This window comes from Dermacentor albipictus, chromosome 2 (assembly GCF_038994185.2).
Source record: "Dermacentor albipictus isolate Rhodes 1998 colony chromosome 2, USDA_Dalb.pri_finalv2, whole genome shotgun sequence".
Classification (NCBI taxonomy): Eukaryota; Metazoa; Arthropoda; class Arachnida; order Ixodida; family Ixodidae; genus Dermacentor; species Dermacentor albipictus.
Genome location: NC_091822.1, coordinates 66,041,959 through 66,058,380, shown reverse-complemented (window position 1 = coordinate 66,058,380; position 16,422 = coordinate 66,041,959). Strand labels below are relative to the sequence as shown.

At 45.2% G+C, this 16,422-nt stretch overlaps 1 protein-coding gene across 1 annotated transcript in view; it reads right to left on the bottom strand.

The window, feature by feature from the left end:
- The window catches only part of dtn (transmembrane protein 132C dtn), a 63,000-nt gene extending 50,070 nt beyond the window's left edge, over positions 1-12,930 (bottom strand). The window contains exons 1-4 of the mRNA XM_065433630.2: positions 12,672-12,930; positions 9,536-9,885; positions 3,997-4,175; positions 1,820-2,089 (exon numbers count right to left, since the gene is read on the bottom strand). Coding sequence (XP_065289702.1) covers positions 1,820-2,089; positions 3,997-4,175; positions 9,536-9,885; positions 12,672-12,711 — 839 coding nt within the window. The 5' untranslated portion in view covers positions 12,712-12,930. The remainder of the gene's footprint in view (positions 1-1,819; positions 2,090-3,996; positions 4,176-9,535; positions 9,886-12,671) is intronic.
- Positions 12,931-16,422: the final 3,492 nt, after the last annotated feature.

Genomic DNA, 16,422 nt, shown 5'->3' with positions numbered 1-16,422 from the left:
CCTTTAATGTTTGAGTGTGTTTGCATTCTTAGGGTACTACACGCATTTTCTGGATTGCGTGTGCATGTTGGTGTGCGTGCATGTCTATCTATCTATATTTACCTAACCGTTCTTCCCACCTGCCTAGGTGACTGGGTAGTCCAGGGTCAAATCAGTAGCGCATCAAGCTGCTGTGCTGAGGGAACAGGGTTCAAGACCAACCGTCGGACCAACTTGGGTCACCGAGTATGTGGCAATGTGTATATATCTGCCACTCCTTCGACGAACCTTTTCCATGTGGACATGGGGCACAGTAGATGTGCAACCGGACGGGTACCGCTGTTAAATGAAACACTTTGACATTGACTTGGAGTACTGGGTATGTGCTGTGCTGGTTTTCAATGAACCCCTTTGATGCCAACTTAGGTCACTGGGTATGGGCCAGTAGGTGTGTGCCACTCTTCAATGAACATCTCTGATGTGAACATGATGTAACTAGGTACTGCATTTATTCGATTATAAGGTGAGGGTGCCAGTTGGAGGACCCAAGAAAACTACCTTAAGTACACACACTAATATAAGGTGATATACAGTAGCCGACGGATTATTCAGACACGGCAGGGATTACCCGAAATAAATTACTAACATAGCCAAAATGCAAAATGGAGAACATGAAATATGGGGAGAGGGAGCTCCAACATGTGGAGTGCAGGCTATATATGAATTTTTTCCCTTAAAGTGTTACTTCACGACGGCGTGAATATCGCCTTATAGCGTGGCTTCACGGCATTGATATTCTCGCTGCCGTGAAGCCACATCTAAAGGCAAAATTTCCATAAAAGGCATGGGGTGACTTCGAGGCTGAAGATTCTGGGGAAAAACCTGCCTTATATTCGAATAAATACGGTATGCGCCACTGGGAATGTGTCGCTCTACAATGACGCAAAAGATTTTTTAAGTTTATCCGATGCCGAGTTAAATCGAACCAAAGTCACAAGGGTTCCTCAAGGACAGCAACCAGGTGCTTTAGCAGGTGGCGCCACCAATGCATCGGTATGTGACACTTTTGAGTTAACGTCTTTCATGCCAAAGCTTTAGTGAGCTGCACCATGAATGATGCACTGGGTATGTGCATTCATGGTGCAACCTCTCTCCCACTTGGGTCACTGACTATGCACCACTGGATGCGTGGCAAGCAGGGCAACAATTCTCAATGTCTGCAGGCACTGGCGCATCACGCTTCTCGTCTCGGAGGCCACGCCTGGACTTCTCAGCACCGCTACTAGATGGTGCAGCGAGTCCAGAAAGGAGCGAGAGAAAAGCTCGCTTGCTGCACGATGCGCTTTTAAGCTTTCACATGCACCAGTGGGCCATGCATTTCAGAGGCCATACACAGGTGGCACTTGGCTCAATGCCAAGTGCATTAGCGCCGACATTCAATGTCGGATGGCTTCGGCCGAATATTTATAATGGGATGCACACATCACAGCAAGCAGCATAAAAGTCTGAATAAAGTAGAAAAGAATGTGCCAAGTGAACTGTAGAAATGGCGCACACAAGCAGGTTAGCAAGCCTGAAAAATAGTGCCAGTAATATGTCGTCGACAGTATTTATAAACTTTAGGTCCACAATTTCATAACTTCCAGTTGCAGCATAGAAACAAGTGCAACTTATTCCTGAACGACACACTGATAAGTTATTTTATCACGAAACGATCGTGCACTCAACGCATGCTCTAAACTAGCATTTAGTACAATGTCTACACATAGAACACAAGTGCTTCTTACATATTTAGCCCATCTGTACAAGAAGAATGTTTTGGAGGTGGTGTTACCCCTACCTTATCATGAACGAGTGGAGTGGATAGGCAGGATTGGGGCGCACAAGCAGGGGCACGTAGACCTTGGACCGCGGGTAGACCGGGCCCTGGGGCACCAGCAGGCACACCACGCCGTCGCCTCCACTCAGCTCCTCGTAGCTGCCATGTGCCACAGAGAGCGGAAGCCGCCCCAAGGAGAGGCCCGCACCACTTCCCGGCACCGACGCTGCCGACAGTCGCAGCGACTGACCCTGACATTCCTGAGAGACGCTGCTCCGCACCAGTGCATACCTGAGTAAAAAATTAAAGCGAGAAAATAAGCGTGTGCTGCTGTGCCATGGCGATAAGTCCCTAATAAGAGATGGCAGAGCCCGACTTTTTTGCTACAAAAAGAACCACTAGTGACTGGGATAAAAGGAATAGACTGGTCATTTATGACAGGAATGAAAATTTAAAGTGGCATATTGTATGACATTTCTTTTTGTCCCTGTCTGTTCTGAAACTTATGCTGCTTTCTCTTGAAGACAATGTCTACCTTAGCGAGCTAACCCCGCTTCTGCATATCAGGTATCTGGGTTTTTAGACTTTTTCGAGGGCCTATTCTGAAAATAGTCGAGCCAAAATATTTGAACAGTCCGACGCCCCTCCTACTCCCCTCATGCGAGGTTTGTTGCAATAGAGTGCTGTGCACAGCGACTCTGCCCCATTCTCTTTCCAAACTTGCTCAGGAGGACGTTGTCTTCGATTGACTTAACTACAGGTTGAATCACCTTTCAACTTTTTTTTTTTTGACACGACACATCAATATTAACTCGATCAAATGACTACACCTCCTGCTCCAGTGCCTTCTATTATGGTATCGTGCTTATCTTAAACTATATCAGTCTAAGCGACTTTATTTTTATTAGCAATTAAGTTTTACTATATTTTCAAACTGCTTACACATCACAAATGTGTGGTCTCATGAATGATTTGCACTTTCGTCAATGCAACACATCCAGACCTTTACCCTTCACAAATTGTAGCACCAGCAAATGATGTCAAATCTTGAGAGCGAGCTTAAAATGCAAAATATTGAGTTCACAAGTAAGGCTTCATTGACAGCATACACCTATCTCAAAGCTGTACAATGCATGAAATGTTTTCAGTTGTGTATGCTGCTTTATTCTATCAAAGGCCATTGAATTGTGTCCAAGTTACAGACTGCCACAAAAAACAGGTTCAACAAGCTATTGTGCAGACATCATAGCCAGTAACAACAATTTACCCGAGTTTTGCACTAAAACATCGTACTAGAGTGAAAAGTGGAAATAAAAGCGCAACTTGTAGAACTTACTAGAGAAACTTCTTCATTTATATAAACATATACTTTTAGCTCCGAGGAGACATTATATAAATTGAACTCATCACGTAGGTCTCCACTAAGGTTACTTAATCCTTTATGGCCAACTTTCTTACAAGTGCCCTGTTACAAAAGAAACTTTGTTTCCCAACAGACATTTTCAATCAATTGCGAGGCATACTTCAAAGAGCTTTACGGAAAGCAAAAATACCTCTTCATTCATTCTTAATCCTTGAAGAAAGTACTCTGCTCCCTAGACCCCTGTTACCATTAGGTTTATAGAAAACTGGCTTTTCACGTAAGCTCTGAGCTGATATTACCTTTACGTTGTCTCTCTTGTCTACTTTTAATTTTATGTGTGGCACATCGCAGCTCTAGTTCCTCTTGCACCACAGAACTCACTTAACACATTTAAATGCGTATACAAGAAGCTGGGTATACATAACATTTCTGATATCAGCCATGTGTAAAGTTTGTATGAGTGAAATACGAAAACACCCATGTACTTAGATTAGGCACACGTTAAAGAACCCTAGGGGGTCAAAATTTTCGGAGCCCCCACTACAGCGTGCCTCATAATCAGACTGTGGTTTTGGCACATGGTCAGGTCTTGGTGGCGCTCCTGACGGGATGGCGAGAGCGCTTCCCCATGTTCCAACCCAAAGTGCAGTGCTGGGAATGAACCAAGTGAATCTGTTCCTAATGCCCGATTTCAATTGGCCAAATGCTTCACCAGAGTACTTGAAAGCAACCAGCTGAATATACGAACGCCGACATCACAGACTGATGCACCATGTTGGTTAACCAAGCTGCCCATGAACAGTGGAAGCTGCACAAAACCCGCATGGCCACTGACCGGAGGGCGATAGTGGGCCGGTGCGCCTTATGAGCAGTGGCCCACAGCGGGGGCCACCATGCGGCCGGTAGGGTGAGCTCGGCCAGGCAGGCCCCATCCCGGTTGGGCTGGCACACGCTCACCAGCTGCTCGGAGCCCAGTTGGGCATACAGGGCCACGCACACTGAAGGTCCACCCACCTGCAGCACGCATAATATCCAACATCAGTGGCGAGATCAATCCAATGTTCCTCAACCAAATGTTAACACAGCACAATGCTCAACTTTGTGTAGGTTTGTCCTGTGAGAAAACTACAATATGCATTAATTTCGACTGTATTTACAGATAATATTGACCCTATAATGCCCAACACATCTATGCTATGCCGAGTTTCATACCTCAAAATTCGGATTTAGGCATATAGGAAACATAGGACAAATTATATTGTGTTTTCGATATAATGGACCAAGTTTTCAGTTGTAGATAACTGAGCAAACTAATTACTAATTATTTAATTATTATTGTAACTAGGCTTTTACTCAAATGACATTTCATTTCTTTTTTAGGCTGAAGTACTTCCCGTGGCTAGAAATAAAGGTGAACCGGTTGTAATTTTCCTTGATATAGAACTATGTTTGGGCATTACAAAATTAAGCTCTGACTTGTGCTTCTGCTTTTCTTTTCCTCTTTCTTTTTTGCTATATAAACAATACTAGAGTCTGAACCACTGTCAATGAAACACTCAATATTTTACACCTAAATCTCCCTTGCTACCAGGTGCTCACACACAAATGAAAACTTTGGCAAGATGTGCTTTCATGAAAAAATTATCAAACATTCTTGGACAGCTTAGGGCACGAAGAAGAGGTAGGCTATTTTGCTGAAGCATATCTTCTCATAAGAAACTCTCACAACCCGCCACCTATTAACATAGTAAATATTACTGAATGGATTCGGAGGGAGCTTCAAGGAACATTTTCTCTTGTGAGTAGAAACACCATTAGTATGTCATAAAGTGACACATATACTACCTTATGGAACATCACAGCGCTTTCCTAGGTTTTAAATATTAACATGCGTAAGACGAGAGAAACCATGCATGTGCTCTGCTGATCTGTTGAAACATCTCATAGACATGGGGATATGCTGTTCCCGGCCACTGGTAATCGGCTGGTCCAGCAATATCACAACTGGTCCTTGTGAATTCAATGTGCAGCTCCACTCCTTCATCAAAGGATTCAGAAACATGCCACCACATCACTACAGTCACCCTTACGTATGGAAAAAAAAACACTGTTGCATCGTGCTGATGTAGCAGAACTGTATTAACTGTATTAATGTGCCAAGCATGTCTTGCGAACATTGCTACAAGCTGCAAGGATGGATGGATGGATGGCTGCTATGAGCGTCGCCTTTGAAACGTGGTGGTGGGTTGTGTCACCAAGCTCTTGTTCTTATTTTGCCTAATGTCCTACTTATCTTTTTGAAAAAAAAAAAACAGAACATAAACACGAAGAATTCCCAGCACAAACTTTCTGAACCACTACTTTGTTACTGTATGCCTCCATTGTTTGTGGTCTCCCTATTTTTCTGCCACCAAACGTCCAATCGCCTCTTGCTAATCTCTACTGCAGACTTGTTTACTTTCCCCCTGCTATACCTGAACCCAAGATTTCCAATTGCCACGCCACCTGTACACAGTATGGCAAATTGGGGACAAGAGAGACTGTTTTGCTCTGTGCAGGTTGATACGGGCTGATTTTACCTTTCATTCACGCGTTTTTATTCCACATTTTATATTGGGGTCTGCGTGTTGAATCTGCAACTATCAGCTACGTCCTGTATTTGTTTTGTGTTCCATTGACACGAGACTGTATCCTTCGCTTGGTGCAGTTGATGCTCCTTGTTGCATTCTCCTCTAATAGCTTGATGTTTCTTGTTTCTGTCATAGATTTGTGCACTGTCATTAATTTCTGCGCTGTCATAAATAATCAAATCAATTCATGTGGCCACTGTCACGAAATTCATGAATTGAGAGATCAATGATATGATGCTCCTTCGAACATGAGATCGCTTATAATCTTAAACAAGTGCTTTTGTTTCTACGGATATTAAGTGGCATTGTTGTTGTTTGTTGATATCTCAATCTTTAGAAAGTGCTGAAGGCGAAAATGAAAACTGCATCCTGTAACATATGCGTCCGAGGCAGCTAATCGAATGAAGTTCTGGTGCTTTACGTGTCCAAACCATGATCCAACTACGACGCACACCATAGTAGGGAACTCCAAATTAAATTTTTGGCTTCTGCTCCCATTAGAATACGGCACCCACAGCCTTAGCAGTGCAACATCGAGTTACTGTGGCAAGCCGAGACGGCTGTTTACAGCATGCAGGAAGTGGCCCTCACAAACAACTGTAAGGCTGTGAATCCCACTTGCAATACCGGACATCGTTCAGCACAGACAAATTCCATGGTGGTTGCAAGGAAAGAAGCATGTGCACAGCTGCGCATATAGCATCTTTCTGCACCTTCCCTTACCGCACGCACTCCTCTAGCTTATTGGGTCGAAATACTGCGAGCCAAAACATTATAATTGATGCTTGCTTGCACCTTTCTTAGGTCTGTGGCTGTATGTTCTAACAATCTATTTAACTTCCCAATCTCCTTTCCTTATCCACCACACTGAGTGTACTATGCAGGTGATAACTGCGGGGAGTCATTGTCCAAGCGCATAACAAGCGGCAAAATGAATCATATGTGAAGTGCACTGTGATAAAACACACACCATTGGACAACATGCGTGGAGCAAAACAAGCAATCTTACGTTACCAATGTTTGAAAAGTGTTGCTTTTCTGGCGGGTAAGCAATTTTGTGCCCCCTATATCAGAAACAAATGCACAGCTGCTGTTGCTATTTCGGCCGTGTAGGTTCGTCACACAAGTATACAGCAAGCTCCCCAAGACACCCATCGCACTGGCCCATGAAAAATGGCAGATGCCGTGGCCGGTCGGTGAACGCCGCAGCCAGTTTCAGTGTTTGAAGGCTGTTTGAAGTGTTTGAAGTTTTTGCGTAACAGAATTATGTTTTCTCGTATAGTCAAATTACAATCAGAAAGATATCATGTCTGTAAGTTGTGTGAAAGTCGTAGTTTTCGATTTTTCTACATATTTTAGCTTGAGAAATTTAATTCGTTCAGTCAATTCCATGCATAATGTGGAAGGCCTGGGTATACGTTGTTCAAAAATTTTTTTGTTGATGTGATTGCTGACGCCAGATTTTCTGCGACACAGGCTTGTTATCGCTGACGTAGTCACGCACAGTAACTGCATACTTAAAAAAGGCGTTATGCCCAGTGAATTACCACACTGTAAAAGAACTTCTATATTAAAGAATTGTGACAAAAATAGCCTCTCTACTTTTCCTCGTGTATAATAATGATGTTCCTCGCTGTTTAGCCAGTACTTCATCTATACTATATGCTGACAACAACACTGCATTTGCTTATAGCCAATGCATATAGCCTTCGCTATATAACGTATAGCCTTAGCTACATGTATTGAATATGTGTAGCATATAGCTATATATGTAGCTAAGGCTATATGCTATATAGCAAAGGCTATATATAGCATATGTGTAGCATATAGCTACACATATGCAATGTGTAGCAACTAAATAATGCAGCAAGTCAATGCTGGGTAAGCGACATATTTTACTGATAGCTAGGCACTGTCACACTGGTCTGGGGTAAGCACTAAGGGCATATATGGACTGAATGATAGAATATAACAGCAACATTGGCTACATGTCAGCTATCGTACAGTGCCTCTTTTTTCGAATGTTTTCACCACACAAATAATTATATTTTAGGTGCACAAACAAAAAATCGCAGCCCTGCACCTCTGTCATCCTTGCTGTAGTTGCCGGACAGCTGCCCCACATGTCCGGTGCCTCATTCCCAAATAGACCACTATGTCGCCTTCAGTGGTGCCCCTATAGGCAACGCTCACCACATTTAGAATGGTTAACATTGAAGTACTGTTACTGTAAATAGTCTTTTTTTTTTTCAATTGTAATGTCCTGTGTTTCCTACATATGTCTGAGTCAAGCCACCACATTTATGGATATGTTGCAGAGCACTGTGCCAGCCAATCGTAGCTGGTGAGGCAGTTATAACTGCTGGTAACGCAACTGCATTCTTTAGGCGCCATCATTCTTCAGTGCTGTAGCACCACTGGAGTGGCTGAGAGGTAAAACATTCAACTGACACACTATGCAGACATACTATGAAGACAATATACACAATAGTGCACCAGCTATTGCATGACTGCTTTGCAGTATGGGACACTGGTGACATCAAAGTGACCAGTGGAGTGAGCTCACAACAGCTACTGCCGTAAAATGTAAAATAATGGGTCAAATGACGGGCAACTTTTAATTCACTTAGACATCTGTTATTTCAGTTCACTCAACAACAGTCCTGCAAGGCATATTGTGAAAATAAAGTCAGAAGCGAGTTACTGAGTGCTTCGTTTGGTGCCAAGCATCAGCACTACTCATGGCGAAAATTAAAAAAACATGATTGATGATGATGGGTACGTACATATGAAAATAATAAATCTTGCCACTGATCATAAAACTACGAAACTTGTGTTTATAGACCACGAAATACAGTCCAGGTGCTAAGCAGCAAGCTCAGACAGGATTTGATTAACATGAAGGATGCTCTGCCCCAGTGCAGGTTTCCTAGTGTAGTTAACACTTTTCAACATACCATGCACAGATTGCAAATCATACTACATCAGTGAGGCCAGAACTCCATATTTTAGATGGTTAAAGCAACATAAGAATTACACCAAGGCGAGCAACACATTAACAAACACCTTAGCAGAGCATGTATTGATGTCAATGAGAAAGAAGAGGAACTGAGGGGCTCAATTTTATTGTTGGACCGAACCACATAAAGCCAAGGGCAGCATAAGCGAAATTACCTGTGGTTTTTATTGAAATGAAAAAAAAAAATTATAACGTAAAGGAAAAATGAATAAAAAAGCAACTTGCCACCAGCAGGAGCCAAACCCACATCTTTCATATGACACATATGATGCTCCATCAATCGAACTACTTTGTGTACTGACTGATCTGATTTGTGTATATGGACAAGAGCCGATATACCATGGACTGTGATCACACAAGAATTTTGGCAACAGGCCTAAATGTGTGATCACGTCAAATAGCAGGCCCTTAAACGTAGCCCAATTTCAGAGTTTGCGGCTACATACTTGAGCTACCATGATTGTATTAGATAAGCACTTAGCTGTTTTCTGCTTAAAATGTTGCTTAGACATTATGACACATAAATAGCCATGTCCAAGCGTAGCGCCTCGAGCAAAACATAAAAGAGAAATACCATTTAGTTTTTCTAGAAAGATGTAGTTTTCCTTAACTGCGTTCTTAACAAGCGTAAATACAGGAAACTAAATTGCCAAAATGTTTCAGCCTATCGTGGAAATAATCTCATTGGAGTTTTTACTAAAGCGAGCCTACTGTGTGCAACTCACCTCCGAACCAGTGTGGAAGAGGATGCGTAACGTCGGCTGGTCCCTGCGAGGCGCCGGGGTCACCAGGTGGGCCGTCACGTCACCCATGGGCTCGGGCCCCTCCGAGGTGCTGCTCTGGTTCCCCACCGAGGCTAGCGGGCTGGCTGCGTACACAGTCTGACGCACTGAGAACGGCCCAAACTGTGCCACTACCGTCATGCGGCTCGAGAAAGTGAGTGCAAAGCGTCGCGAGGGCTCGGATGACAATGCCTCCACGCCCCCTGACTCATCTGGTGAGCTCAAGAAGAATGCCCCCGTCGCATCGCCGGGGTCCAGCACCACCTCGACACTGGCTGCCCACAGGACCCGCACTGCGAGAAATGGTGTAGCAAGACGAGCCGTGCCATCAGCTACAAGCTCTACATGTATTTAGGAAACAATCAGGATACGCATATACTCGAAGACAAACATGTCCAAGAAGATTCAAGGGCTTTATAAATGAATTTGCAAAGCCACTTGTTGAAGTTAGTGCTGATGTGTAGTAGAGTCAGTTGTGCCACATGGAAGTCTTTGGCACAAATGGCTCAAAAAATCGCCTTATGAACAGTTGGTGAAGCTAATGCCCGAGTGTGTCCACTTCGTTTTGTTTGTGTCCTCTATTGCGCTTGAATGTCTCTTACAGACAAGGCTGAACCAATACGCTAGAATATGAAACCATGCTAAAAAATAAATAAATAAGAATAGCAGCCTATTACCCCGACATCACATGCAAGCAATATCAAGAACATTCCAGTAATCTTCCCTACCAAGAGCTAGGGAAGATTAACTTGGATGAATTAGTGTATTCCAGGTGAACTGTGTGTAATGCTGGATGTAATTCAAGACAACAAAGAAATCTATTCCCGAAGTTAACAACATGCTTTGTGAAAGTGGCCTACTTCCCACTATGTCAGACAACTGACACACAAAGGTTATAGTGCCAATCAACGCACGATGCCATCAGATTCTCCATAATTTAATCACATGAAGTAATCATCACATAAAATAGCTAGCTCTTCGAATGCTGGTTGTTGTTATTTCCCTAGTGGCACAGATAATAAATTTGTCTGATATGCAGACAGAAATATGAAAGAAAACAAGAAATGCATACGACACAAAATATCCTGAAGGTGACATAAATATATAGTTTATAGAGACGTAAAAAATTTGCTTTTCTGGGTAATTTTGTGGCATTCAGAGATTTAATTAAACCTATATTCAACAGACCTAAGGGAAAGGGCAGGGATAATATATCTTATTTATGTATGGTATAGTTAGGTGGAGTTGGTAAAGTACTAGTGTGCCAGGTACAAACTATAGGATGATCAGTGTCACATATTTGTCATTTTTCTGTGGTAGCAGTTAAAAACTCAAGTCTAACTTCATTTGTAGGGTTCATCTGACCAATCGTCCTGTCCAACCTCTACGAGAGGCTAGATTGAATGCATCTATAAGATTAGGTATAATGATGAAATAGTTCCACTGAACATGTTTGTATACGTGTGATCTAAGACTGTGCGAGCACAATTGCCCATAATGGCTGGGTACTATATCTATGCTTTACATGAATACACCATTATACATTTGTTGGAACGTAATTAAAGGGCAATTATTGTATACTCTCAAATAATTTGCAAGCACATCATGCATGATAAATTGCTATGCTGTCATTCAATTCCACACATAATATATTTCGATTCCTGCGGTGTGCATTACATATGAAGTGCGTGTTATGATCGTTGGACGGCCTCCAGGAATAACCAGCAGAAACAAACTGTTGCTGGACGGGTGATGGGTTAATTTGAGCAATTAACCCAGCCGAAATGCATCGAGTTACTCTGACCTATCACACAAATTAGCTCTCGAGTGATTACATTAACGTATCATGAAAGTGCGTCACTTTATTGTAAGCGTACGGATCGAGTCACTAGAAGCTCATGCACGTACCGCACCCACAGCGCAGGGCGACCAGAACGCACGGCTCGATGTCCTCTCAATCGCGTCGCGATTTCGAAGCGCACGGCCAATAGCCGCGGGACAGATCGCCTCTCTTCACAAAGGGCAACCGGACAGCTGCTCCAAATTGCTCTAGCCAGGGCCCACCACGGCGAGCCGACGGGCCAGCGCAATAAAGCCATAAATCCTCTCTCATCGGAGACGCGCGCGCGCGCGAGTTGATGGTCCCGCAAACGGGCTCCGCCACTACGCACGTCCTCCTCTCTCCTCCCTTTAAAAATGGCCACCCTATTTTTGGGTACCCAAAGAAGGAAAAAACGCGACGCGCTCGCCCCTCCTAACCACGTTGACAGGGTCGGCAGCGACGCCGGTCCGCGATGTCGACGAATGTCACGCACCGCGCCCAACCCAAAGACAGAGCTCGCCCGGCTACGTGTTTGTTTGCGAATTGCAATCTCCCGGCGACCGCGCGCACGATCCAAAGAGGTGTCACATTTGCTTCCATCGCTGTCTCAGTTTGTAGCTTAGCTTACACGCGAAACCACAAGTTGGCAGGAAGCAGACGGATACGGCAAGCTTGAAGGAAGAGCCGGTTGTTATGATCGTTAACGGGCGCGCATAGCGCGCGCGCCGGGCTGCAATGGAAGGCCACGCGCGCGGCGAAAAAGCACATGTCAAAAGCAAAACACCGCTCGAAAATGGCAAGCTGCGATCGAAGGCGATCGTCTCCTACGCCGGCCTTGGATCGCCATGCATCAAGAATTAAGGAGTTGGGGCGAATACGGTGACTTGTACGAAGTCTTGAGAACGTGGTGTACACCTCGCAATAAAAGCACGCCGAAACGGCATGCCAGTCACGTCGTTGCGGCGCGGGCGCCGGAGAATCGGCACCTGCCGTCTCCGTACGTCAGACGTCTACACGTACGGGCGCCGCTTGTATGCGTAATATCTAGATTCTGAGTTTGCCGTTGTCGCTGGGTGCCCGTGACGTTCATCGTCTTTCTGCCGAACGAGGCAACGACGTTTCCTGCGCGCGCGCGGCCGGAGAAACGCCCATACAAACAACGAACGCAGTGTCACGCAAAACAAGGCCGCACTGCCTCCCGCGTACTCAGTCTGGAGGCAACGCCAGAACGCTAATCAGCTGTCGGTCGGCACTCACCGGCACAGAAAATCCACACCAGGTCTTTCCAGTGTTTCATGTCTGCAGGTTCCGTCGGCGAGCACCTTCGCTAAAGATCCATTTCTAGCGTGAACATACAAAAGAGAGCCCTTTTATCGACTGGGCGTCCGCCATCGTGCGCAGATGAGCGTCTGCATCGGCTTTCCCACAATGCACTCGAGCATCCAGCAGCATCCTTCGGGCGAGTGCCGCTTCCGCGCGTCGCCCCTTCCCATTGCAACACACTCCGCTCGACCGACGTCGCGATGTCCTTACGGCGGGACGAAACGGAACAAAATCGAGCAAACCAAGTAGTTCCCAGGCTCACCGCTATGCGCAAAATGACGAGATTACAGGATCAAAGACTGGCGCTACTTGCCAACACAAGTAGCATGGGCGTCGACAAGCAGCGCTTTACGTTGCCAAATTTGTTTGTAGTGGTGAGTTTTGGAACTAAACATTACTGTCGCGTTGGGTTGTGCGCTAGTGGCAGGACACAAGCGTTCATGGCTCTTGCTCTACTTTGTCGCGATTGGTCGCTTCTGGGTGGCGCCCTTTTTGATCTGAGCAGAGCGTCGGTCTGATTTTATATCGATCAATTTAGGCTGGGAGCACTGTCGTTTTTTCCTAGGGGCTATAATGCTATAAAAATACTTACCGTTCGCGATAGCCTCGTCCTCCAGCGGCACACTGGTCTGAACCGCTAGGCGTTCTGTGCCGGCCCGGGCCTTATGAAGGCGAGTTAATTTTCGCTAGAGCATAATTTTCGCTATTTTTTAATATAGCCAACAATTCTCGATAAATCAGTCCCGCAAGCTATTCGTGGGAGTACTTTTTCAGCAGCACTTTACTACACTGGCTTTGCACTTCGAACATGCCTGTCCGCGAAGCGGGCATTCCGAAAAAGTTCCCGAAAATAACTATAATTACGGAATAAAATCGTAAAAAAATGAAAAGAATTGTGAGAAATCGTCGTTGAAACCTGACCTCTGTACAACGTACCAAACCTGAAAAGACGCAATTAAGGGCTTATACGTGGAGCGTTACAGGTGACACGTCTCGTAGTTTTACTCTTTGCTCGTGTTCGCGATCACCGAATTATTGCGGTCGCTAGGCTCGAGACATGCCTGTGCGGTATTCGATATTTCTTGACCGTTGTCGGGAATTCTGTGTAGCAAAGGAGGCTTTCCGATGAGATTGGGTGCCCGTCGCAAATTGAAGCGAGCGACAACTTGATAACAGTGATAAAATAAACAGTGACAGCTAGCCCAGTGAAAACGAACGCCGGCAAAAGCAAAGCAAAACGACGCGCGACACTATATTCCGAGAGTTATGAAAAATTAAATCGTTCAAAAAACTTAAATGTATGCAAACTCTTGGGGGCGTAATTCATGAACGGTACGTGTCAGCTCGTCCCGAAACTCTGAAGACCCGCAATGATTTCCAGGTGGAATCTTATGCTGATATTGAAGTCTTCGGAGAGGTAATTCATTTGTGCCGAGGCTCGCATGAAGACCGTCTACACCGACACGCATCCAGCGTTTCTACCGGCGTCCGTTGACCTTGCGTCCCTCGGCGCCGGGCGACCCAACGCCAATGGAAGTCGAGGAAACGCCGAATGTAGGTCGGCCTTTATAGGAACATTGAGAGGGTTATGGCTATTGCTGGAAGATCGCCGGCATGCTCCTCTTCCAGAACTCCCTAAAAAAAGTTGACGAGTGGATCCCTGGACTAAAGGAACCTTTTTATATGACTCCTTTGGATCAACATATTTTACAAGAACCATTGCATAACCTTTACTCATCAACTAATTAATTAAAAATATCAGTGTCCTCCCGCTCTGTGAAGAAGGATGACCAGCTGCAATATATGTGGGCCCCTTAATGGCGAACTGCACCTCCGCCGCGGCTCAGTCCAGCATTGTGTACCATCTTCGGGATCGGCCCACGTATGGGGAGTGCTTAACGCCTGATTCACGCCCGCCGCGGGTCGGGCCGGTATTACACTATCTTCGGGATCGGTGTTTGTGCAACACGTGAAAACGGCCTCTCAATTTTCAAATGGTACGTACCCAATTCGACGGAAGCTTTCTTAATAAGACTGATTATGTAGGTGCTTTTGACTGCCCAATTGCTTGCAGGTGATTATTCAAGCGCTTTGACGGCTGTTGATATGCTTAGCTCGTTCATGGTAAAAGGTATACGAACCGCACAGACTTCACCTTACTCTGAAAACACACATGCAACATCGCAGAGGGCAGGCGGATAAACACCTGCCATATGTGCTGTTTAGTGTTGGGCTAAACAGGTATTTTGGGGAACAGAAAAAGACATTCATCTGAGAAGCTTGTATTGAGACCGCATCTTTCGCAAGTAAAATATGGGATAATGAACCCTGAAATCTCTTCATATGACACACTCTATTAGTTACGCATTGCAATATGCGATAAAGTGCTAGTCATATCATTAACCAATGCTAACCTGAAGGACCGTAGCTTCAAGGATAACAAAGAAGCTTGAGAGGAATCTAAGGGCTGCCCAACGAGTGATAACAATGATATCTGGAATGTTAATGGACAGGAACAACAGAGGTGTGTGGATGAGAGAGCAAGCTGAAATTCTTGTTGAGGTTGATAGGAAGAACTGAAGTCTTGGCGGGTCGTGTAATGTGGAGAAGGCAGTCAAGAACAGCAGATTTTAACTGTTGGTGTCAGCGATTTCAATTCCAATGATACTATTGCTCTCGAGACAAGCATGTATGAGCGAATTGCATGTGATAAAGAAACAGAGAAGTACACCAAGCAAAAAACTCAGTGCCCTTCCACTCTGTGAAGAAGGATGACCAGCGAAGCTGTGTATGTGGGCCCCTTAGTGGCGAACTGCACCTCCGCCGCGGGTCGGCATGGCATTTCACTATCTTCGGGATCGGCCCACGTATGGGAAGTGCTTAACGCCTGTTTCACCTCCACCGCGGGTCGGGCCGGTGTTGCCCTATCTTCGGGATCGGCCCACGTTTTTTGCTTACCACGCCAACGACGCGAAAACTTCCTTGGACGGTAGAGGTATATGGTTTCTCTGTAATAATTAGAATAATTACACGAGCGGGACGAGCTCTTAACATGACCTACAAACGGTCCCAGAAGGACAAATAAGGAGACATCGAGACGACCACAAGTTGTATACCGCGCTGTAACTGTAAGTGCTGTTACACTCGCGGACAACTTTCTGCGGCAATGAAGGGAAAGCTACGGAGGCAAAGCGCGCGCAAGTGAGAGCGCTTCTGAAAAGAGTCCCGTGTTTTTATCTGCATTACTTTAAGCTGGGGAAGAGAAACATAAACACTTAATTAGCAACAATTCAATAAGATAAAACACACCACTGAATGAAAAAGTTTACTTATTTTGCGGCTTTTACATGCCGCGTCTAGGCAAACGCGAAACTACGTCGATTCAGCGTCTGTTCCGAGCCACCAAAAGCACTGTCAAACGCTGGCGGACTACTTGGCGCGGTAACACATGTGCAGAAGCTCCGCCCCCGTAGCTTTTCCTTCATTGCCACAGAAAGTTGTCCGCGAGTTTAGTTGGAGTTATAAGTGGGCCTTGTGGTCGTTCTTCATGCCTCCCTGTTTGTCCGCCATGTTGTTGTCTGGTGCCCTTTGCATACGTCATGACGAACCAACGAGCCCAACAGCACGTTTCTCAGCTCTAAACAACTGCCACTGCCACGTGTACTTGGACAGACGAGAGGCAAAA